The 26274-nt window shown below is 45.0% G+C and overlaps 1 protein-coding gene across 4 annotated transcripts in view; it reads right to left on the bottom strand.

Moving 5' to 3' along the window:
- Window positions 1-24733, bottom strand: part of ILDR2 (immunoglobulin like domain containing receptor 2) — a 62259-nt gene extending 37526 nt beyond the window's left edge. Inside the window, exons 1-3 of one of the 4 annotated variants that reach the window (XM_070591757.1) lie at window positions 24132-24733; window positions 8962-9294; window positions 7932-8051 (exon numbers count right to left, since the gene is read on the bottom strand). In XM_070591757.1, coding sequence (XP_070447858.1) covers window positions 7932-8051; window positions 8962-9294; window positions 24132-24177 — 499 coding nt within the window. In that variant the 5' untranslated portion in view covers window positions 24178-24733. Of the gene's footprint in view, window positions 1-7931; window positions 8052-8961; window positions 9295-21837; window positions 21992-24131 lie in introns of those variants that run through there. The other 3 variants (XM_070591759.1, XM_070591758.1, XM_070591755.1) reach the window with 3 other exon arrangements.
- Between the last annotated feature and the right edge of the window lie 1541 nt (window positions 24734-26274).

The raw sequence follows: 26274 nt of genomic DNA on the forward strand, positions 1-26274 counted from the left end.
AAAATAAGACAGCAGTATTTGAGGCATCACTCAATATGGAGAATTAATTCTGCAATCTGTGGATCTTTTCAATAAAGTCAAAACCATAGAAAGGACTATGAAAGCCATCTTCTTTGTCCTAATATCCTAGACAAGAGAACCTGTTCCATGTTGAAAATTTGTCAGAGAAGGAGATTCTATAATTTCCCTCAACCAACCATAATTTCCAAAACTTGTTATTTACCATTAGGAAAGTCTTCCTTAGCTTTAATCTAAACACCCCTCGGCCCACTCGGCCCACATCCTCTTATTCTATTCACAGTGCAGAGGGAGGAGTGTTCATTCAGCCATATTTCCACCGGGGCCCTTTCCCTCCTGTTTCTACTTGAAGGCCCTTGAAAAACAAGCTACCACATGGGACATCAGAAAGAAGGGCTCAGGCCCCCATATTGTGCATAGAAACAAGTAAGAATAAGGCAAGCAGGACTGGCCCCATGGCCGAGTGGTTAAGTTCACGCGCTCCGCTGCAGGCGGCCCAGTATTTCCTTGGTTTGAATCCTGGGCGCGGACATGGCACTGCTCATCAAAACATGCTGAGGCGGCGTCCCACATGCCACAACTAGAAGGACTCACAACGAAGAATATACAACTATGTACTGGGGGGCTTTGGGGAGAAAAAGGAAAAAAATAAAATCTTTAAAAAAAAAAAAAAGAACAAGGCAGCTGCTTTTAGATTTTAAACAATAACTTCCCTGCTTGGGCCTTCCTGAATGGCGAAGTCCTTTTCCTGCCAGCTGGAACTGCCCGAGGGAGCTTTATTCCTATCCAAACAGTGGCACGGTTCCAGTTGTAAACAGCCTGTCCTTGCCACTGGTCCCAGACTGATGTCTAACCTCAGGGTGGCAGGTTCCTGGACACTCCCACCTTCCATGACTGTCTGCTGCTATGGTCCTATGATCCCAAACGTCTGTCTAAATATTTCTAAGGTATCTGTCACAGTCATCTCACAGCACCCAAAACACTGTGTGCATTTCCAACTTCAGAATGACTTTACCTTCTGAATCATCAAAAAGATTAAAGGGTATTCAGTACAGTTTTTGAATTTAATGTTGAATCAGTGGTTGTCCTCCCTTTTCTATGAATCCGTATTTCTTCAGATATTTCTGAAACCTCTGAAAGAAGCATCCATGGCGATGTGAGGATGGTTCAGATGCATGGGGAAAGGAGGGGTGGGTCATGCTCTGTGGGGAGGATACAATCTAGATAACAACAACTATGCCTTTGAAGTGAGGGCGTAGGTCAATGGTTATAGGCAGTTTAACTAAGAAAGAAAGTGAAATACTAAAGCAAATCTGGGACAAGTGCAAATTATCACCCATGGCCTCAATAGGCAACCACTTTTTTTTAAACATGGCTTATGCAGGGGAGCATTCTATAGCTTCTTAATATAGACAGGTTGTGTGTTATTGTGGAAAATGAGGCTAGGAATCAAAATACCTGGGTTTGATCATTGACACTGTTTTTTTTACTGGGATAATAGTTATAAAACCTGAACATTAATTTCTTCATTTGGAAAATGAGGAAAATAATGCCTGCTTGCCAATCTTGCAAGGTTATTACAGAAAAATTTTGTGAACTACAAATTATTATCAGCGTACATTAATATTAGTAGTAGATGCAGTAATGGCATCACTTTTAGCGGACATTTATTGCTTTTGTGGGCATCTCACATTCACTTTGCCTTTTTTTGTAACAGTGCCCCAATTTACTTTGGGGAAATTCATCTCCATAACCTGCTGCACTAGCCACCAAGCGCCCCAGATCTCCCAAGGCTAAGCAGTGGACGCCTGTCCAAACTGGGCCAATGGACTCTCTCCAGAGACTGATTCTTGAGTGGGAAAATCCAAGATCAGAAAAAAACAGCTGATTGACTTTTTTCTTGCTATGAGCCCTAAAGACATGTCTATTAATTCTTGCTACAAAGACCCTGGAGCATCTCTGGCAGGGCAGGGACTGTGCTGTGTTCAGCAAAACATTTTCAATTTCTTCCTGGGTACACACAAAATAACAGCAGAAGTGACCCATGTCACTCCCAGACCTGGCCCCTAAAAAGTCGCACATGACCTTCCTCCCTTTCTCTTTCTGTGAAGCTAGGAGCAAAGTTCCCCAATAGCAGAGCCAAACAATGGAGAAGGCTAGACCCTGACGCCACCACTAGGAAGGGAGCTACTGGGGGAGCCTTCTCACCCACATCTGACTAGGACAAGAGGAAGTCATGAACTTCTACTGTGGTAAGTCACTGAGATTTGGGGGTGGTTTTTACAGAAGCTAACAAGCGTTACCCTAATATACTATGCTTTTTGAAGACTGACTTTCCAGCTTTCTGAAATCCTTCCAGAAAATTCCTTTCCTGCTTAAGTTAGCCAAAGACTACTTCTCTTGCTTTCAAACCATAGTCCCTGATGAATCTATCGCTAGTAATAATTTAAATATCCAGATAAATAATTATGACTAAGGAGATTAAACCCTATTATCTCACTTGAGACTGTAGACGTTTACCGTTATTGACACTTAACAAGTTAACAAATATATACTTGGGATTGACTAACATTTAAGAGGCACAAAGCAAGTATTAGTTATAGATTCTGCCCATTTATCATTTAAAAAAACATTCACTCAGCCTTCTTTACTCTAGACACTCTGCTAGGCATTGCAGATATAAAGACAAATGAGAATTGGTCCTCGCCTCTGAAGAGCTCACTGTCCAGGGCTACTGAGAAGCTTCCAGTGCTGGAGGGGAAATCAAGAGAAGCAGACACGCAGCACCCCTGTTACCACTCCCACAGAGTGAAACTAGAATAGAAGACCCAAGGATTCTGTCCTTGGCCCTTTTCACTTTATATAATCTTATGGGTGACCCATCTATTCCTTCATGGTTCTGAGCGTCACTAATGATTCTCAAATTTATTATCTCTAATCCTCGCTTTTCCACTGAGCTCCAGACCTACATTTCTAATTGTCAGCAAGATATCTCCACCTTGGTGTCCCACAGGCCTCTCATATTCAACATGGCAAGAACCAAACTCATTCTTCTGCCTCCTCAACCTGCTTTCCAACCTGTGTCCTCTCTCTTAGATGATGGAACAGTTGGCTACCCAGCTAGCTAGATATCATGGTGTCCCTTTAACTCATCTGTTTCTCATGTCTTTTTATACATCAGTCACCAAGATCCATCACTTCCATCTCAGAAGGGTTTCTATGTTGTCTCTTCTCGATTCACTACTCTGGTTCAGAATCTCATACCTTTTCATTCATTCTGCTGCAGCAGCCCCAAAACTGATCCCTTTGTTCCAGCACTCCTCTCTGATGCACTGTCTGCCCTGCTGATGATCATCGTTCTGACCCAGAGGTCTAGTTTCATTCCTCTGTTAAGGTTTCTTCATGGCTCCCCAGTGTCTTCAGGATGAAGTCCAAACTTAGTCTGACATATAAGACACCACAATCTTGCTCTATCAACTTTTCATCTTCATCTTTGTGAGTATACTGAGAAAACTAAATTCTTCTTAACTTTCCCTCTAATTTATCCCTTTAACTCATCTTTCTTCTTAATTGGTCATCTGAAATTCCACCCAGTTTTCTGCTCTCCATTTTGAGATCATCTCCAAGAGGAGCAAAAGTTTCAACTCCTACAAGCCACCACCAGTAGTTTCTTCTCATCCTTGTGAGAAGCTATCTGCAAATCATATATCTGATAAAGGGTTAATACTCAAAATGTATAAAAAACTCACACAACTCAACAACAAAAAACCAAACAACCCGATTGAAAAACGGGTAGAGGATCTGACTAGATATTTTTCCAAAGAAGACATACAGATGGCTAATAGACCCATTAAGAAATGTCCAACATCTCTAGTTATCAGGGAAATGCAAATCAAAAGCACAGTGAGACATCACCTCATACCTGTCAAAATGGCTATTATCAAAAAGACAAGAAATAATAAGTGTTGGAGAGGATGTAGAGAAAAAGGAATCCTCGTACACTGTTGGTGGGAATGTAATTGGTGCAGCCACCATGAAAAACAGTATGGAGGTTCCTCAAGAAATTAAAAATAGAACTATCACATGACTCAGCTATTCCACTTCTGGGTCGTCATCTGAAGAATACAAAAACACTATTTCAAAAAGACATATGCACCCCTGCGTTCAGAGCATCATTATTTACAATAGTCAAGATATGGAAGCAACCTAAGTGTCCATCAATCGATGAATGGATAAAGAAGGTGTGGTATACAAACACAATGGAATATTACTCAGTTCTAAAAATTCTTGCCAATTTTGACAACATGGATGGACTCTGAGGGTATTATGCTAAGTGAAATAAGACAGACAGAGGAAGACAAATATTGTATGATTTCACTTATATGTAGACTCTAAAAAACAAAACAAACGAAGGAACAATACCAAACACACACAAACTCATAGATACAGAGAACAGACTGGTGGTTACCAGAGGGGAAGGGAGCTGTGGGGTGAGCAAAATGGGTGAAGGCGGTCAAATATATGGTGACAGGTGGTATCTAGACTTATGATGGTGATCACATTGTACTGTATACAAATATCAAATTGTAATGTACATTTGAAAGTTTTATAATGTTATATACCAATTTCACCTCAATGAATAAATAGTTTCTTCTCATTCTTGCGGTATTAGTTCTTTTAACTCTGACCTACTACAAAAGACCACAATTTATTCCTTTTGGCTTCCTTGTGAATGAGCATCACCCTGGTATGTTCTTATAACCAACCTGTAACCCCTTCATCTCTGTCATGAGGCCTGAATTCCTAGGAGGTCATCTTCTCATTTACCAAGGTAGTCACATCACTCATGTTCACCTACTTTTTATTCCAAGGATTTTTAATTGAAGTAAAGCTCAAAAGTAACTTAAATACCCTTTCCTATGCATAGATGCCTGATATAGTAATTCATAAGAAATTTTCTACCCTCTTAGGACATAGAAATAACTACTTCTGAGAACACTTATTCCATCTTGAGATGTCTCCAATTGTTAACAATTCTTTCTTTATACTGGGAGGGTTTCCCCACTTGTCACTTCCACTCCTGGTTCTAGTTTTATCTAGCCACACAGATGGAGTAAGTTTCCAACCCCTCTTCTGTACAATTTCACTTCAGATATCTGCAGACACTTCCCATGCTCCCTTTCCCAAGTCCCCTTTCACTAGACCAAATCCTCCCAGTTCCTGCAATCTTCCTCATACAAAATCCAATGACTGAACCAGTGCCTCATGGAGGTTGTAATTAGCAAACTGTTGACCCAGTTATCTCCCCACTGAGGTCTTCATCTCCTTGAGGTTGACCTCAGAAATCAGGTTGCTCTCCTGATCTCACATGAGACAAATACCTAACGAATAGGCCTGCAGGACATAACCAAATAATTAGAATTTTTAAAACTATGACAGTATTTTGAAAAATTCTGTGAAGGGTGGTCAAGACAAAGACGACTCAGAATTTTGCATTTGGAAAGGAAATACAGTACTTTATGCACCCAGAAAATGCTTTCAAACTAACTCTTTAAATAACCAACACAACTAGTGTTGCCCTAAAAAGTTTACATGGCAAATTTCATGCTTTGAACATTTCTAATGAATGTGGAACACAGCAGGCTTACGTGTTTCTCCTCCCCAAGAAGTCTAGCACGTACCTGTTCATCTCACAGATCTGCTGCTTCTACTGTGATGAGCTGACCCACAGCCTCCCTTTTCCTTTATGATTCTTTTTTAGAGTAACACTGATTTCTGTGCTTCATTTTTTCTCCCACCTTTGGTGACCATTTTCATCTGAGCTGTCCTTTCACCCGCCTCTCCGTGTCCTGAGGACAGCATCTTTGCCCAGGTTACTTAGCATGTTTTGATCCAGAGGAGCGCCCTTCACACACTTCAGCACATCCTCAGATAACAAGCCTATTCCCTCTATTCATTTCCCCACGCTTGCAGAACTGGGACCGAATTATTTAAAGTGTTTTTTACCTGGCCTCCTTTTCCTGAACATGCAATTACTTCTCTGCAAATTGTTGCACTGGCCAAATAACTGTGTTCACAATTAGCTAATTACAGGCTCAATGAGCCACTTGTTCCTTCAAACTCGGCCATTAGCATTGTGTGATTTGGCAGAAATTTATCTTCATTCCCTCTGATTTACAGAGTCACAGCAGATCCCAAATCAGATTTCTCTGACTTCTTTTACATTGTCAATATAAGCCTTTTACTTTTTTATTTCCTTTTTAATATCTGTCATATTTCTCATTCTTTTACAAGACACAGCAGTTATGCTTTATATATTGGACCCAAGGAATATGTATTTGAATTAAGTTACACCCTCGAATAAGGGTTAATCACTATTGACTAAAGGGTTAATATTAATAAATAATTATTACATTAACCCATTTTGTAAACTGTAAGATTAAAGCAGCAGAACAGTTGATCTGCTGAAGTCACAGAGTCATGATAGAGTAAAACTAAAAATCCCAAATAGCAAATTCCACTTTCTCCCTGGGCACTGGGCCTCCCCCATAGGGGAAAAATTAACCTTCACACTCATTTGCTTTTAAAAGAAAGCACCTTTAAATATTCCCCCAAATTGTTATCACCTGGTTTATTGGAAGTCACAAAAAAAGTCATTTCTTTTGAAAAATGGCTTCAAGTGTTTACCTTTCATCCTGCAATTAATAAAGTTTCTTTTCTTAATTTACGTATGTTTCATTCTAATTGTTTTCTTCAACCAACATTTATGAAGCACAAAATAAGTGCCCAATTTTCAGTTTCATACAAGGAGGTCATCTCTCACTGACATTCCTCCAAGCCACAAAAGAAGAAAAGGAGCCAAAAATAAGGAGTTTTCATTCATGAAGAAATTAGTATTAATAAAGATTAGATATATTTGCTTTGGGAATAACTCAGACACTTCGGGCTTCAAGAAGTTTCCCTTCCAGTTAAACACGAGCACACCTCCCCAGAAGCTCTTTTCGCTGGGCATCTTTATTATTAAACTCTCCAGTTCACAGCCGTCTTTCCCTATGATTGTCCAAAGTGGAGGTAATTGAATGAGGAAGGGTTCCCAATGTCTCACGAGATCCTGACTCACCAGTGAATTCTTTATTTTTGAGGAAGATTAGCCCTGAGGAAGATTGGCCTTGAGCTAACATCCGTGCCCATCTTCCTCTATTTTACATGTGGGACGTCACCACAGCATGGCTTGATAAGCGGTGCATAGGTCCGTACCCGGGATCTGAATTGGCAAACCCGATGCCACTGAAGCAGAGTGTGTGAACTTAACCGCTACACCACGGGGTCAGCCCCACCAGTAAATTCTTATCTCTCAGTAGTCTTTATCCTGCTTCAAAGGCCTCTGGCATTTTCTTTAACAATTAGCATATACAGTCGTGCACTGCAGAATTACATTTCACATATACAACAGTGGTCCCATAAGATTAGTACCCTGCAGCCAAGGTGTGCAGTAGGCTATACCGTCTAGGTCTGTGTAAGTGCACTCTATGATGTTCGCACAATGACAAAATCATCTAATTATGGGTTTCTCAAACATATAGCTGTTGTTAAGTGATGCATGACTATAAAAAGATAAGGATAAGAGCAGAGAGAAATCAGGATTAAAGATGCAAGTGTAAGTCAGGGAAACAAAACCCTAAGAAAGAGGAAGAAATATTCAGGACAATGCTAAAAAGGAGGCCATAACCTCCAGTGAAACAAGACATAACAAATACAACTACTGCTTATAAAGAGCACACACTAAAACCCATGTGTGCACAAAAGATAAAGAGCGTGTATGCAACCTGCCAACACACGCAGCGAGGAGGAGGGAGAGGAGCGAACCGTGCAAGCGGTCTAAGATGAAACTGTTGCTCATGGTTTTCACTTACCCAACACCAGCAGTTCCACCGAGTCCTCGTTTTTGCCCTCCAGGTCATCAGGGGTAGTGACAATGCAGTAATAGAGTCCGCTGTCTCCCCACATGAGTTTTCCAATTTGAAGATCGGCATCTGTTATCACAAAGAGAAGGACCCACTCCTAAAGCTCTGTTCTCCAAAGCAAAACCCTGAACAATGCGGGCGGGAGGGGCCTTCTACTGTGTCTGCGGTGTTCTGTTTCTTTACCTGGATGGCGGTTGACAAGATGTTTGCTTTATTGAAAACAAACAAGTAAGCAACAACAAACAAACTCCAACAAAACAGTAACAAGAACTAGCATCCCTAAGGCGAGAGCATCACAGCACCGCCAGGAACTGGGCTAGTGCCAGGCCACTTTCAGGAACAGAAGGCTGCTTTCAGAGAGGCTGCAGAGGCCCCTGAGAGCCAGGCATGTTCCAGAATTATTCTGGACTGGTGGACATGAGCTGACTTCACGGGAGTTCTTCAAAATTCAAATAATCAAATAGGTCATATCAGACTCTTAGGACCTTTTTTGTCCAAAACTTTAGGGAGCAGGAGAAAGGGTGGAAATGAGACAGAAGCATGTGGCATCCAGTGGCTCTGTCATTTGTATGCACATAGCCCTTCTCCCAGCAGAAGAACTTCTGAGGGAAGTCTGCTTTCTGAGTTGGGAAAGGGCATGAAGGCTCATGTCAAGGAGTAAGGTGTTTGACTGGAAATGTTCTTTCACTAGAATCCATTTCAGTTCGGTTCTGATGACGAGCTCCTGAGACTAGAGGTCAGTCTCGGGAAAGACTGTTTCCGAAGCTCACCTCTGGGTCTTCTCTACATTCTGCTCCCTCCACCCTTCCTCCACTCACCATTCCATTCAAGCAATTTGCTAGGTTTTTTTGATGTTCCCATCTCCCATAAGATGAAAGTCCTGAGGGACGGAAAGGGTGAGAGGCTGACATCCTCTTGTGTCTGGAAGAGAGCACTAACCTCCCCCCATGCCCTCCATTCAGAACAGAGGCATTATTACCATGAACAATCGTGATCTCCCGGCCTCTGTAGAAATCTCCCAGCGTGACGGCTGAGCCCTGTTTTGAAGCCACCACTCGAACAGTCCTCCTGCTGTCTAAACAATCCAAGTAGGGGTCCCATTCCAGGTTTCTTTTGCTGAGAGACTGGGCCCGGGGAGAAGACACGCCCAAGGATTCCCCCATGCGATCTTGGCAGTAGGACTTGAACTTCCACTGCACGACTGCAGGCTGCTGGGAGGACGTGGAGAAGTGGCAGCGAAGCACAGTGGGCTGGAAGAGCAAGGCCACCTTCTTCTTGTCAGGCACTGTGACCTGAAGGCCTTCAGCCATGGCTGCAAAACAGAATAAACATGTCCAGATGGAACCCGTAGCCTGGACCTCACTTCACACCACGCAGTCATGCCTTTCTGCCTCATCTCACTAACCTGTCCGTTCCCCTCTTCTCCACCACAATTAACAGCATCTGGTTGCCTTGTCCAGAAACCTGCCCTCACTCCCAATACCCAACCAGTCACTAAGTCATGTCAACTTGATCTCTTAACATCTTTAATATTTCTTCCCTCCTCTTTAACCCCACCACCATGGTTTTTGTTTCTGCCCTCTTGATTTCTTGCTTGTAATATTACAATCATCTCTTATCTTATCTTTCTGCCTGCAGTTGTCCAAGTGTACTACATTCTCAGGTGATCTTTCTAAATCTGACTGCTAGGGCTCTTGTTCTTAAAACTCTTCACTCACCCTCCATGGCTGTCAGGATAAAACCCAAAGTCCTTGGCAAGGTTTTTAAGGTGCTCCATCATCCAGTTCCTCTTATCTCCTCAGACTCACTTCTTGCAGCACCTCTATTTGAGCATCAACCTCCAAGAGTTCCAAACAACTAACAGTTTCCCCAAGTGGAACATGCTATTTCACACCTCTAGGTCTTGGCACAGGATGTTCCTTGTTTCTGGAATGCTTTTTCCTCATTTCTTTCCACTTTTCCAAAACCCAGTTCAAAGGCTTCTTGTAAAGCCTTCTCTGACCAATAATCCATCTGTGACTTCTCCCTTTGTGCCACCAGTACCCCCAGAATTCTCCTCTAGACATTTATTATAATAATTTTGCAAATACTTATTTTCATGCCTGTCACCCCGCCCCCCCATCAGACTTCTCATGTAAGGAATGTGTCTTATCTTGCTGTCCTGGCTTGTGAAGCCTATAGTTAATAAACATTTGATAAATAAGGACAATGAAGCCAGGAAGTGTGACTTCAGGAGGAAGTGACTTCCCTTCCAGCTGGTGACCAAGCAAAGGGGACAGAGATGAAGGGGGAAAGAAAGCTTTGAGAGAAATGGAGAATCTCAGATCAAAAGCAGTAGACTAACTTCAAAAGCTTTGAAGGGTAATCAAAAAAAAAAAAAGGCTAGAAAGCAGATGAGAAGTTTTAAGTGGTGAAAAAAATGCAACCTGAGGTGTGCTGTCTAAGAAAGAGAGGGAAATTTCAATGAATGAAAGACAAGGGGAGTGTCTGAGAGGCAAAGGGCCTCTATGAACCCAATGGTAAGATCTCAAAATTCCAAGCAAAGAGAACATAACTTCCTCAGTTGAATGAGAGAGTCAAGAGTTTTTGGCTTGATCTTAGGTTAGAAGTGGAAATAGAATTATGATGAAAGGCAGAAGAAAGGAATATGGAGAGAAAGACATGATAAAGAGGTTCTGTATTGAATCCAGGAGCCTGCCAAGTCAGCTTCAGGTAGCTTGAGGCAGAGGGTTTCACCCCAGAATTACAGGGTGGACTTGAGACATGCAAGAAAAGACTAGCTTCCATGAGGTGCCTCTTGTCCTTTACTACTGCCAAAGTTCACGATGATATCCTGCAAAGCAAACTCACTCTATAGCTCAAACATACACTTATTTATGAGTGTCTCTTTGTAGAAGCTCCCTTGACAAGGGCAAGATACAATATTTGTACTCACATCTTCTGATTTCCAGACCAGTGCCTCTCTTCAACAAAAGCACTATGAAAAAAGTAGGTTCTAATTCCTGTGAGGAGAAAAGGGTTTCTGCATTCTGTGGAACTAGGAAGTGAATGCAACAGAGTAAGATTTAGCAAATCTTAAAGTTTTGAACCTAGCAAGCACTCAACAGCTACCTATGGAATAACTGAAGAAATGGATGAGCAAATGAATGACCATTAATATGGGAATTTCTAGGACTTTGCAGAGAAAACTAGCTAAACATGTCATAGATAGCATGGTATAATACAATAGCATTGACAGCAAATAGATGGGGCTTTGAATCTCATCTGGCCATATGCTAATGGTGAGGCCTTCATGAAGCCTCGCAAGCAATCTCACCTGTAAAATGGGCCTCCTCGTCCTTACTCACAGGGCTGCTAACAAACACTATCTCACTGATCGCCTGCAGAGAGGGGACTCTGGAGCAGAGCACTGTGACTGTGACCGGCAGAGAGGAGATATGCAATACTAATCTGCCCTCACCGTTCCCGTCTGTTCCCCCACCTCTCATTTTGAGGCTCCTTAATCTTGATGACCATCCACCACCAACAGCCTTGATTACAGCCAGGTTACACAGATCAGCTCCATCGAGGGGCAAATAACTCCCCTCTGGAAGCTCACCGAAGCGCCTCAGTTCGCAGGCTCCACTGCTTCCCCGCACCATCCCTGAATGTCCACGTGGCTAATTCCACGCTCCCTGACTCACACACACGGCTGGATTAGGAAAAGACATTTCTTTACAGTTTCTCCCTAAATTATATTGCATTAATTTTTAGCCTTGTAATTCTTCTTCAAATCCTTATTTACATCCCAATTTTCCAGGTAACAAAACTGGGACAGAGAGGTGAAGTGACTTCAGTCAGCAGTGGTTGAGGCTAGATAACCAACCACAGGCACTGTTCCCAGTACAATGCTGTGTTCTTGACCACACCACCTTTCTTCTCTGCTACCCATTCAGGCTCTACTTGAGAAATCACATTTCCTAGCCTTTCTAGGATAAATAACACCAGCAAAGGAAGCAGGTGCTACACAAAAGTGTTATAGGAGATTTTGTTTTGTTTTTTGAGAGAGTTAAGTATGGGGTTTTGTTCATTAGATAATTACTAAGAATCACCTCCTTCCCAGCTCTGTTCTCTGTTAATGAGATTAGCCACTTGACCAAGCCATTGGACTCCCTTAATTATTAACAGACGTTAGTCAGTTCTCAGCTTTTCTATGATATACACATAAACTCACGCTCCAAAGAATAAGGAAATACGTTCTCAAAAACATCTACCTTTTTATAGCATGATAGTTAAAGGCATGGATTTGGGAGTCAGTCCTAAATTAGAATCCAAGCTCCACCACTTCCTAGCTGCATGACCCAAGGCAAATTACTCAACTCTTAGGAGTTTCTGTTTCCTCACTGGTAAAACCAGAATAGTAATTGTAACTACCTCATGGAATTGTTTGAGAGTTAAATAAGATTTTATCCTAAGCACTTAGGATAATATGGTATATAGTAAGCACTCAATAAATGTAGTTGCTGCTGCTGCTGTCAAGAACAGTCTGTTGACTTCTGTGAAACTATGAACCCAAAGCTAGGTGAGCACAGATGAGCTAAAGCTAGGTGAGACAATGAGCGTGTACAGGGCAGAACAGGCAGAAACTGCACAGGAATGCTAGAAGAGGTAATTAGGAGTTCCCCAGTGACAGTGCCTGGGTGTCCTTGGCACTGCACGACCACGTATGTACCTCCCGGAAGTCAGAAATGGAGGGTAATCCCATGTGTGTGTGCACATGCATAGGCATGCGTACCTGTGCAGGTATAACGGGAACGCTGGAACTCTAAGCTAAGGAGAGATCTGGACAGCTGGAGAGGACAGGACTAGAAATTCCAAGGAAATGTCAGTTTGTTAGATCTTTGAGGACGATAAGAGTGAAGAGTTAAAAGCTGAAAATGCCAATCCTGCTTTAGTTCCATGAGCTTCAAACCATAGGATGAATGCCACCCAACCCTGACCCAACTCTGGCCAAGCCTGCTAGGAACTCCATTTCCACCGGAGGGTGGAGTCTAGAATGCTCTTCTGGCCCTAACCCTGAATTCCAGGTGAGGGCTTAGGTTCCCTGTACCCACTGAGCAGCATCTCTTTCCCTCAACCTGTATTTATCTTATACTTAGATGGTGTTTCTACCTGATTTGCAATCCATTTGCCCCATTAGGACTGAAGTCTTGCTCTGAGCTCCAGCCTGCTTGCCTGGGCCCTGTTATCTGACCCTTCTCCTGAGGATCTGGTATTGTTTCCTAGACCCCTCACACATGACTGATCCAAATCTGAAACTGTGATGCTGCTACCCACCCAACTTTGAAAAACACCTTTCATGGGACCCCTCCTTACCCCCAAAGCAGGCCCCTCCAAGACAGTAGCCAATTGGGGCGAGGACTAAGATTGACACCCTGTGGACAGTGAGGTCTGGCCTGGGAACACCGTCTTTTGTCTCCCATCCCCAAGAGATCTGCCCTGGGGCTAAGTTAGTGTCCTGAGCCTGGGTCCTACCTCTTACAGGTTTTTGTCTTTCTATTTCACCACTTGTCAGATGCCAAAAACCTAGTACTTCTTATGCTGGAGTCTACACAAGCTAATAAGAGTATCTTTGAATGCCAAGCAAATAAATTAAAATTTTTCAGCTCTTTGTAGTGTTCATTGGTGCATTCCATCTAAGAAATCTTATTCACTCCCACAGTTCCACTACCAGTAACGTCTCAGACCCTCAACTCCCTTAAGCCTCGTGTGCATGTTTAGCAGATACTTTAAATGAAACCTGTCTAAACCTCATGTATCATCTCCTCTTTCCACCTCAACTCCTGCTTATAAACCGGTCCTTCCTTGCTCCCTAGCTCTTTTGTTAGCATGCCCCCATCCTATTGCCTCAGACAGAAACCAGCTTTGGTGATTTCCTCCCTGCCCCTAACCACATTCGGTTGGTCACTAAGTCTCTCAAATTCGACCCTTCTCTATTCCCACTGTCACCCCTTAGATCAGGTTTCTATTCCTTCTACCAGGTAAGTTATGAAATGCTTACTATGTGTCAGAAATTGTGTTATTCATGTAGTATCTCAATGAATCCTCTCAAAAAATCCTATAAAGTATGTAGTAATATTACACCTTTTTATAGATGAAGAAGCTGATTCTCACAGAATATATATATCTTGCCCAACATCTCAGGGTTAGCAAGTGACACTCAGACTTGAACCCAGGCTGACTGGCTCCGAAGCTCTTATTGTCACTTGACACAGGTCTTCATTCCCTCCTCAGTTTTATAACAGCCCCCTCAGGGGTCTCCCTACTTCCAGACCAATACACTTCCCCCATTTTTTCTATTTAGAGTATTCTTTTTAAAAAGTCATATCTAGTCATGTCTGTGTCCTGCTTTAAGGCCTCCAACGATTCCCTATTCCTTCCAGGATAAAACCCAAATGCCTTGAGATGGCATACAAGGCCTTCTCTGTGATTTGGCCCCAAGCACGCTTCAGACATACTAAAATATTTTCCATTTTTTGGCTACAAATATGTTATTCCCTCCACCTAGGGAAACATCAGGGCATGTAACTAAAGGAGTTTCTGGGAGCCAGCCAGAGAGGAGCACTGAGCGTGGATTGTGCACACACAGTATGTGCTGGCATGACGGGAACGCTGGGACTCTGAGTCCAGGCACTGGTGACACCATAAGGGGCTTGTGTTTCGAAGGTCTTATAAAGACATTTACAGAGGTGCAGAAAGAATCCATGTTTCATCCTACAAACTAAAGCAAGTATTTCAGAAAACTGGAGAGAGGCAGCTTAGGGAAGACAGCAGTAGACAGAAAAGACGTGCAGCAAGGGGAGGGATCACAGCATTGAGAACATGTGTGTGAACATCGGCCTTCCTGACTGACGGCACAGGGAAGACGACAGCTGAAGATCGAAGATTACAGGTGGTTTTCTGCATTTGCAGAGGAGGAAGTCATCATGCTTAGACCATCAGACCATTCTTTCCATTTTTATTGTGCCCTTGATCCACAGGAAAACTGCCCTTAACTATCTAATTCAAATTCAATCAAAAATATATTTTAAAACACTATGTTGAAACATTTCCCTCATCTTGAGGAATTCAATATCAACTTGGTTTTTACCTCTAAGGTCCCTGAGAGCAGGGACCATGATTTGGTTGACTTTGTATCCTGAGTATACAGCAAAGCCACAGAATATAACTGAAGCTCACAAAAGGTGGAATGAATCAATGAATGAATGAGCAAATGAGGGGGTGAGTCTGAAGGGCCTTTCTTAGCAGGTGGTCCCCAGGGCAGAGAATGGATTCTGGCCAATAACTAGGAAAGCTGCCCAAAAGTAGAGTGATGAGTGACAGCTCAGAGCAGCAGGCCCCATCTCAGCTAGTAACCAGGGGTACCCACACCCCAAGCCTGGAAAGATCAGCTCCAAGTGCAAACGATGCCTCCCTGCATGTGGCAAAATCAGGTCCTGCCCCAAAGTTCATGTAAAGAAAAGGATTCTAGACATGATGAGCTGTGTCCTCGCAAAAATAACAAGGCAGGATCCACAGCAATGCTGTTCTTATGTTAGCGCTTTCATTCTTTTCAAAGCAAGTTCCTTTTCCCCACTAGTTGTAAGCTATTCCTGCCAGCATCTTTGAGAGGCAGATCTATAAGCCTGGCCCCATTTTAGAGAAACAAAGATTGCTGCTAAAGGTCATGGGAAAGGATCACTGCTAGAGACAGGCATCTTTAGAAATTGAGAAGCTCACCCATCCCTTAATCTTCAAGTCCCAGAAGTGAGATGTGACCTCAGAATTGCCCATTCACCAGCATATCTCAGCTTTCAGACTCCCAAGGTTTTTCTTCATTCAGTACGACAAATCTTCCTTTTCCTGCCTTCAAGTTAGATCTTGTTTAAGAAATTCATCTTTTGTCTTCACCTTTTTAACATGTTGTCCCAATTTCCTAAGATGTGGTTTCAGGGACAATTGATGAGCAGGTTTTCTAAGTGTAGGAAATGAATAAGGAGTACCTGCTCTAGGTTTGGTCCATAGTCCAGACAGGCAAGGAAAGTTTGCCCATCCCTCAGTAGCACTGTCAGGATGGGAGCAAAGCATTTTGGAAATGTTGACCTATGGGCTCAAGGTTTAAAGACAAAGAAAATACAGCTTGCATCTTTTTCCCCCAGAAAAAGAAACCATTCATCTTCTCGACACACTTGGGTTAAAAAATAAAATAAAAAGACTTTATCAAGAATAGTGGACACTCCCTTGGTATCTGCATATTTTCTAAGCCCGGTTCTCCAGCTTTCCCATTGAGGCCCTATGACATTCTTGCATGTTTTCTCCCCAAGAGTCCCAAAAGGCAGCAATATCTCCCCCTTTTCCATGGGGCTATGGTAAAAGCCAGTGCTGTCCTTGCCCAGAGGGCTTTGCTCATGGCCTAGTTATTATCTGCTGCCAATAACTCTGGTACTTGCGCACACAGAGCTTGCCACTCATTAAGCATATGTTCCATGTGTCCAGCTGAGCCAAGCTTTCCTATTCCCTGCCACCACTGTGCAGATGAAAGCCAGAAGAATATCTCCTTTCTGTCTGGTTTGCTGCTTCTTCCAGAGATCTGAAATGAGCTCATGGGTAATGTCCAGCTGGCTTACGTACTGTTCCAATGGGACCAAAGCACCAAAAGAGGTCAGTCTCTACCCTGCTGGGCAGAGATACTTTGGAAACTGTCCTGGTTCATTCAGGCGGGTCACACTTCCAGGATGGACCTGCCATTTGGACAGAGAAGACGCCCATAAGAATGCTCTCATCAACCTTTGTCAACTTATCTGTATTTCAAGTCTAGATCTCTCACCTGAGCTCCAGACCCAAATATACAACTCTGTTCTCCCTCTGGATGTTATAAAAGCTCCTAAAACTCAACATTCTGTAGACAGAGATGTAACTGTCCCCTTCTCTTAGTAATAGAACTTCCCAGGTTTTAACCTGGCCAGCCAAACCGGCCACATACTACATTTCCTAGCCTCTTTTGCAGCTAGTTGGGTCCACAGGACTAGAGTCAGGACAAAGGTATGTAAGGAGAAGTGCTGTGTGCAATTTCTGGGTCACCTCTGTACAGACAAGCTGCTTGCCTCGGCCTTCTGCTTTCCTTGCTCCTACTGGCTGAGAAATGCCTATCACTGGAGGTGTCTTGGGAACTACATGTTGGGAATGGTAGACTCACCCCCCACTAGATCTGGACTGTTACAGGAGAAGGAAAGAAATTTTATGTGAGTTACTATATTTTAGGGTCTCTTTGTTATAGTAGCTTAGACTATATGTTAACTAATATAATGCAAAAAACTGAACCTTTATTGCCCTCCCTTACGTGTTTCTCCTGCTGTATTAGTTCACGTCCACAAATGGCATCCCCAGAAACCTGGAGGCATCTTTGACACTCCCTCCTCTTCAACCTCCACATCCAGCCAAGCCAGTACTACTTCCTCCACCTCTGGCCACTCTGTCCCACTTCTCTCATCCCCACTGAGCTCAGGATCTCATCATGTCTTGCCTCTCTTTCTTCCAGGTCTCCTACTTGGTTTCTTCCACAAGTTTGCCCACATCTAATCCACATCCCACACCAAAGTCCAAATAATATTTCTAAAATGCACATCTGATCATGGAACTCCCTTGTCCTGACCCCTTTAAAGATTCTCTGCAGCCATTTCACAAGTACAAGGGCTCATTTCAGATGGGGCTCATCTCTTCCATCCCTCCTGCAGCACCAAATTCTCTAACCATACTCAAATATTTGTAATTTTCAGAAAACATCATGTCCTCCCTTGATTCTTGGCTTTTGCACGTGCTTGTAAATTTCCTTTCCTCTATCCCACTCTCCTTCCAATAACTCCTACTTATGTTTCTGGACTTAGTCTGTTCTCACTTCTCTAGAAGCTTCTTCTTGCTCTCACTGCACTCACAGTACCCCAGAGAATGACATCACATTGTCTTAGAATTTCCTATTTACTCATCTGTCTCCACTAGTAATAACAAGCTCTGCCCTGCAGGCTTTTAAAGACTCTGCTACATAGTAGGTACTTGACCCATTTATTGAATGATTTAACCCAGTTGATAGATTGTAGTATTTGTTCCCAGTTATTTTTCCCTCCCTACTCTTGCTTTGTTCCCTATAGGCAGAGTACCACTCCATAGACTGTGGACTTGGCCAGGTGACTTGCTTTGGCCACTGGAATGTGAATACTTGTGCCATAAGACATGTCCAAGCAGAAGCTTAAAAGGCATTTGTGTGCTTTGGCTCTGCTCCCTACCCCAACCCGCCTTGAGGCCTCCACCATAAGAAGAGCATGCTGCTCCTTCATCCTGGGTCTTGGAATAAGATGACATTTGGAACTGAGCCACGTCTACCAATTCTAGCCAATTCATGGCTGACCCACCGCTAACTGCAGCTCTCATGGAATATGAGCAAGAACTAAATGTTAGCTATTGTGAGCTACCAAGATTTAGGGGTTACTTGTTGCTGCATCAAGATGCTGACTAATATACTTATTTGGGGGTTCATAATAACTATTGAGGGCCTACTATGTGCCACACATTATGCTAGGAGTTTTATGTAATTTCATTTAAATTATCATAAGGTAAGTTAGCTTCTCATTTTAAAGCCAAAGAAAATAGGGTAAAATATTAAGGTGGTATTCAAATCCAGGTCAGTCTGAGCCCAGTCTCTCTCCCCGCACCACCTCTGAGTCTGCCTCCCAATGAGCCAAGGGCATGGGAAGAGTGAAAATGCAGGATCCCTGCTGAATGCAAGGGATCCACTCCTAATTCAGAGCACCACTTCCTACAGGGCTCCAGATGCTGCAGAGAAGAGGAGAAGCAGCGTGTTCTTCTGAGTTCTTCCTTGTTTCTTGGCCCATAAAGAACTCTAGTCATCCAAAATGCCTTCTTTCATTTTCAGAGAGCCAAAATCTATCTTGAAGACCAAGATTTTAAGCATACATATGCCAAAGCTACATCCTGTGTGGCTCCTGGGTGCACAGCACCAGCCCCTAGTACCAGATGGGCTCTGACATGCCAGCAGTATGTGCTGTCACTGGGTCACGTCCTTTGCTCTTCTGTGCCTCTCTGGAGCACTCCTCATTCACTCCTTTCCTGTAGGGCTGAAGATTTATTAAAATACTAAATGCTATTCTTTCTCACTTTTCCCTGCAATATTTCCCTGAGTTCTATGAACTCTGAGCCTCATACCCAATACCCCATAATAGACACCATCTATGTTCACTTAAATCAGGAGTTCTAGTTTGACTCATCTTAACTAGAAAAGAATGTCTCTCTCGGATTCAGGCACTTGAAACAACCAAGTCATATTAAGTCAGTGACACTATTTCATATTCTTTTAATTAATAAGATACCTGGACTTGGACAAGCCACTTATTCCCTCCGAGCCTTGGTCTTCTTGAGTATAGATAGGTAATATCAGCCGCACTTACTTAGAAAGATCAAAAGGGATAATGTATATGAAAGCCATTTAACACAGAAAAAAGCACTAGAGCATGTAAATAAGCAAAAACAACCACCACATTACACCTTTCTTTACATTCCTGATTGGGGAAAATGAGGCATAAAAGCTAAAATGGTTGGAAGGAGTAGGTCCTGGAACAAAAAGTTGAGACTAGAAGGGCCATTCTAGGGCCATGTTGTCTGGAGTTGGATTCATCCACCTGGTCCAACATGTTTGCCTTGCTTTACCAATCCCCAGTATGACCACAATTATTCGTTCAGAGTGGACCCTGCCCTGTCCACCAAGCACTAGGTGTTTGTTCCTCTGAAAATCCTAACAAGAGCTCTCCCTTCCAGCTGGTGTTTTTCATTCCAGTCATTAATGGTGAGGGAAATACTGAAGAAAACTAGGCGTCCCTGATGGCTCTTCAATGAATGAATTATAAAAGAAAGAAAGTCACTTTTTAGTTTTGATTTCCAACTCATCAAAATTAAATGGAGAAAAGTTCAGAACCATAGAATCTTATAGCTGAAAGTGACCTTAGAAGTCATCTCATTCAACAGATTCTAAGACCCAGATCCCATGGTTATCCAGTTACCTTGTGGAGGAGACAGAACTAGAAGCCAGTCTTCAACTCCCAGCTCAGGGTTCCTTCCATTAACAAAGTTCTGATACTAATACTACTAACATTGTACTAAGCACTAAGTTCTTGCTAAGACTACCAGCATAGTATTGCACTGAGACTACTAGTACTAATACTGAAGTCTATACAAACTAGTCAACCAGCAGAATCATGTGAGTCTAAAATCGAAAGAGTGATGGGGATACTGAATCAACCCCCCTCTCCTAGTCCAGAGAGAAGGAGGCAGGCTGGGAGATGGTGGGACGTGGCGAGAACCATGACAAAGTGTTGAAAGAAGATGCTCTGGTACAAATAAGGGCTCTTCGGGGAGAAAGCAGAACAGAGGAGGGAGAGAAATTGAAAGGCATGCAGGACAAGGAAGGAGATCATGGAAGCTGAGGTGTCAGCAATCTCCAATAAAGAGAATAAAGCAACTCTTCCTTCACCAGGGCTAAGAACACCTTAACTCTCCACACCCAAGCCTATCCTCATACAGTCACCAGGCATCCGCCTGAACCAAACCAGACGAGGGAACAACCGTTCCTGGATACCTCCCTTCCTGCGGCAGGCTGGGTTAGGAGTCGCTTCGAGGCACCCCACAACGCTTAGTGCAGATCTCCAGTATGCTTTTGCACAGGCGTCTCTATAACTGCGTGTTCACAGTTCCATCAGTCTCCACTACCACGCTGTTAGCTCCTTGAAGGCAGGGCCTGTGCTTATTCATCCGATTAGCCGCACAATGCCTGGACGTGGCAGTAACTCACCAGCTGACCATGCATGAACCAATGTCTTCACTCCGCCATTACCGCGGCTGGCAGTTCATTTCAGAGCTGCTCCACGCCACCCCAGGTTTGGCTCGGGGATGCCTCCTCCATGCTCTCCTAGCACCTGTGTGGCTCTCGTGGCTCTCATCACAGGACCCGTTGCCTCCATATCAAAACTACCTAAAAACTCATTTGAGTCACTGATAGACTGACACCTCTTTGAGGGCAAGGACTATGTCTTTTCTCTCTTTATTCTCAGTACCTATCATAATACCTAGAAACCACAGGAATTTAATACATGCTTGTAGAATGGATGACTGAATGAAGAAAGCCAAAAGAGAGCCAAAAGACATGCTAACAGAGCGAGCAATCTTCATCACAGAGAGACCCAAAAGAGTCCCCAGGAAAACACACTGCTGCTCCCAGCGAGTGTCAACACAGCTCCAGCGTTTCCCACAGCCTCTCCTGCCAGGAAAGGATGAAATGCCATCCATTTTCAGGAACAAAGGCAGAGCGAACCCTCCTTCAAGTCTTACTGCTAGATGGCACCTGTTGCTAAAATAGCAGCTGGTGAGAATTTTGTTTTGTTCGAAACAACAACAACAACAACAAAAACAATCTATTACAGGAAGCAGCATCACAATGACAATAAGAAATCATGAGGCTAAATATATAGCAGAAAGAAACACAGAATTTTAGCAATGAAAGACAAAGAAGGAGCTGCTACAGCCTGAGGAAAAAAAATGAGGGTTGATTAGAAATTGCTCAGCCTGCATTAAAAGAGAGAAACACGGGAGGGGGGATGGGAGGGGAGAAAGAGAAAAGGAGAGGGGGGAGGAGAGAAAGGCAGGGGGAGGGAGAATGAATGTGTTTTTTCCTGGCACTCTGACTCATTTTTAATCTGTCCTTTCCTTTCTCCCTCCGTTTCTGCCACCCCCTCAAGAGAGAGTTCATTGATTGGGCTGGACTAAAATGTCTTACCTTTCCTCTCCTGTTTCTCTGTGAACGATGAGTCTGACTCCATCTCATCCTTGACTGCTCCTCTCTCCTCCTGCCCCCTCCCCAGCCGCCATTGTTAGCTCCTCTACCTTGCTGAGGCCGAGAGGCAGCCTGTCCAGCGGCACAAGCCTTGATGGGATGAGGGGGAAGCAGAAGCTGGGATCAGGGGATGCCCATGGACGATCAGTGGGATCTCAAGAGCCAGCCTTACTTGCAGAACATAGAAGCCCCAGCCATCTGACAGCTGAGATGGCCCTGATAACTAACTTGTTGCCTGCTTCCAGGCAGGGACAGCCTCTCCAGGTACAGATGGAAGCAGGCACCTCCCCTCAAAACAAATACCCCTACAACAAAAAAACCTACAGAAGCAGCTTAGGAGAGTGCAAACAGGACCAGCCTGGGGTTCAGGAGAACCAGGTTCTAGTCCCTGCTCCATCACAAATTTGCTGTGTGCACATCACCTCTCTGGGCCTCCATTTCTATAAACTGAGAACTGAACTAGATGGCCTGAGGTCCCTTCCAGTGATATGATTCCATTTCATAAAAAGCTGTTACCCTATCTAGCAAGGGCTACCTGCTCCCCTTCTGCTGCACTCCCTGCCAATCCCCAGAGCACTTTTCTTGGGCACAGACCAGGGTCCTGGAAGACCACTTCTGACTCAGGGACCCTTGCCCAGATGCCTAGCTGACTTCAGGGAGGCAGCAATACAGGCTCAAGGCCTACGTTCCCCTCGAGTATGATAACTGAAAAGGAGAGGCCAATTAAGGACTTTCAGCATCGGTGAGGATGAGGTGGAAGGCGCTGGGAGGCCAGGGGAGTCGGGAGGCAGGCATCAGCCAGACCCTGAAATTAGATGATTCATGTTTGAATAATGTGGGAGCGATGAACTCAGAGCAGCCAAGAGAAGAGGCTAACTCTGCTGAGGGTGCCCCCCCAAACCTAAACCAGCAAGGGGGCAAGAGCCAGTGTTAGGGGCCCTGCATTTAGAATAGGAAAAAAACTGAGGCAATCAATAATCTTATTCTGAAGCTAAGGGCAATCGGGGTTTTGCCCTTCTTAAATGCATTTTGCTCTCTTTCAATGACTTGCTGTAGATATTTTAAACTTGTTCCTCTTTTTCTACTGACTTGATTTTTCTAAATCTTCTGGATGGTGCCCCCACAGGGGACAAAACTTCATTTTTAAGTGCTATTTTCCATTTTCTCTCCCGCCCTTCACTGCCCCCATCTTGTCCTCATAACCTTTCTGATCCCTGTTCCTTTCCTCCATCACTTGGCCTCCACCTGTCTCCACCCTGCTTTGAATCATTGCCTCAGACCCAGTCGGAACCACCCGAACCTTCCTAACCCCTCCTCCCCATCAGGCACGGCTACTTTGTGAACCTCTCAGGGATGGCCACCCTGCCTGGTCATCTGTCCCTCTACCACGAAGAAGCATCGTGTGGGACCATGTGTTAGGAGCCAGAGCCTTTCCAGACCCCAGGAGGGTGGGGAGAAAGTTCACAAAAAGGGAGGGGAAACACGGGGACCCAGCTAGAGGCAGTGACTCTAATGCTGGGGAGAAGCCCTGCCTTCTGAATATCTCTGCAAATTATCTTTACTGGGGGGAGGGAAACCTGATTATTGGGGGAGGAAGGCTTTTCTCTTCTCACTATGGGACCACTCCCCAAATGAAACCAAATGAGAGAGAGCAGGGCCCTAAACTCCACAACCAATCAGGCCCCCATCCCCATCTCTGTCCCCGTCCCCGCGCCCCTCAACCGCAGGAGCCACAGAGAGAGGACCCTGGGTCTCCCAGCTTCTCTAGGGAAGGAATTAGGAGACACTCCCCCACCCCCACCTCCAGAAACCATTCTCTTAATTAATCAGTCTCCTCCGAGCTTTCATTTTTTTCTAGCCAGATTTTTCCCAGGACTCCCAACATTACAAACTCAGGATAAGACTGAGGAAGAACCGTTGTATGGAAGGCGGAATGCACGTTCGAAAGAACAATCTTGGATCTCGAATGAGTCAAACACCTGCATTTCGATCCATCTCACTTGTAATCGGGCTTCTCACCCGCCTCCCCCATCATTCTCTCTCTCTCTCTCTCTCTCTCTCTCTCTCTCACACACACACACACACACACACACACACACACACGGCCCCCTCCCCCACTTACCACCAGCCTGATAAGCAGCTTTAAATACAACGGGGGGCGGGGGGGGGGGGAGGTGAGAACTACCACTTCGGGAATATATATAAAGTTATTCGTCTCGGTAGAATATGACTCTTACCTGTTAGCCAGAAGAGAGCAATCCACGGCAGCACGACCCTGTCCATTTTCCCCAACTTCCCATCCAGACGCAGGAGTGAGCGAAGCGGGCAGCAGCAGGAATGGAAGCATCTGTGTAACCCGGCGGCGGAGGCGGCGTGCGGCCGCGGGCGGGATCGGGCGCCCAGCGTCCCCGGCGCCGCCTCGGAACGCGCGCGGCCGCGGCCCCCGGCTCCGCGCGGCGCTCGGCGGCGCCTTCCCGCCGCCCGGCCCCGCACGCCTCGCCGCCGCGCGGGGGAGCTGGCCGCCGCCTCCGCGCCCTGGGGCTGCCGAAGTTTCTGGCTCCCGGGCGGGCCCCCGCGGCCGAAGGTCAGCCCGAGTGACAAAGTGCGCCGGGAAGCCGGCGGGAGGCCCCGAGCCCGGACGGGGGCCGGGCCCGGAGGAGGGAGTAGGTGTCCGCCTGTGCCCGCGGCCAGCCTGAGCCGGGGGGAGGGACAGAGCGGGAGGGCGGGGAGCCGCGGGGACCGGGCACCCCTGCGAGCAAGTCCTCTAGGCGAGGGCGTGCGCCGCGCCGGACCGGCCCGCCGTCCGGGCGCCTTCTGACAGTGCGGGGAACCCGGAGGCTCCGCGGAATCGGAAGCGGAGGCGGGAATCCCGCGCCCTCACTTTCCCTGCTCAACACTCTGAGGTGGAATAAGGGCGCACAGCTCTTTAACAGAAAATATGGAAAACTAAAGTGAAACAAACAGTGTGACGGCTGCGTGTCCCACACATCGCTTCCCGGCCTTTTGGGCAAGATCAAGTGCATTGGTCCAACACTTTACAGTTTTGGGGGCACATTCACATGGATTATTTTCGTTTTTTTAAATAGATCTGTCTCGTGTGTGTAGGAAAGGAGTCTAAATGTGTGTGTTGAGAGACAACTGAGAAACGTATGCTTTAACAAACGTATTTTAAGTATCTACTAGATGCGAAGAACCAAGGCTACAAAGATGAGTAAGACAGACTTGCCGCCCTTAAGGAGCCTCATCTTGGGTCTAGGAGAGGGAAGAAGGTCAGACCATTACACGTATGACATATATTCATGGTAAAATGGGGCGAATTCGGTAATGGAGACACAGAGAAGCTGCCCTCAGAATATAAAGGAAGGAGCGATTTAGTGGGGGGTGGGGGGCAGCACCCCAATAAAGAGGGGGTAACTTCTCAATAGGCATTTGAAGAACGGGCAAGATTTGGGCTGTTCTGGGATTGGTGGGGGCAGGGGGAATTCTAGGTAGAGGAAAGGAAGGAGACAAGGCATCAAATTGCCTCTGAAAACCAGTGGTTGTAGCTTTGAGGGAGGTTCCTGGAGACAAGGACTCCATGCTCAAGAATGAACCTATCTGTGAAATGGGCATGAGATGTGGACGTCAGAAATGGCAAGAACAGGTCTGGACAGTGGCCTTTTATGGCTGCCTGGCATCTGAATTCCTTTCTTGTCTTTGAGGAATTGCAACTGTGGAAGCCAAAAAGTGTAGAGCCACTTCCCCGGCCACCACAGCTGGACTACAGGCCCAGGTCGAGGTGCGGCCAGGACCCTCTCTCTCAGAGCTTTTGGAGTCTGGAGCAAGTGAGGCAAGGAGCAGAGATGGTGGAGGATCGGTTTGGGCACTGAGGGGCAGCGGCATCCAGCTTTCAAGGTCAGCGATGGCGAGGTCAGGCCAGCAGCCTGCTCCGAGGTGTGATTTTAGCAGTGGCGTGGGTTGTGCTGCCTCCTGGGTTCCAGCCCGTTTTCTGCACCTGGCTCTTCAGCCTTCCTGGGAATTCTGTGAGCCACCCAATATCCTCTCATAAATTCCCTCTTTGCTTACTTTGGCCAGAAATGATTTCAGATGCTTACATTCAACAACCCTGGCTAATATGCTGTGTGAGAGAAATTTGGAGGACTATTTCCTTTCATATACAAAAATAGAAAATAAAAATAAGAAATAAAATAAAAATACCTAACATCTGTGGGCTTCCTATTAGGTTCTGGGCACAGTCCTAGATGTTTTATAAGCTTTCTTATTTAATCCTAATGAGGAAACTCAGGCCCAGACAATTTAATTAACTTCTCTAAAATCAGGTGGCTAGTAAGTGGCGGAGGTAGGATTTGAACTGGGGTCTTTTGACTCCAGAGCATATGC

The sequence above is a fragment of the Equus przewalskii genome, chromosome 23 (genome assembly GCF_037783145.1).
Source record: "Equus przewalskii isolate Varuska chromosome 23, EquPr2, whole genome shotgun sequence".
In the NCBI taxonomy this organism is placed as follows: domain Eukaryota; kingdom Metazoa; phylum Chordata; class Mammalia; order Perissodactyla; family Equidae; genus Equus; species Equus przewalskii.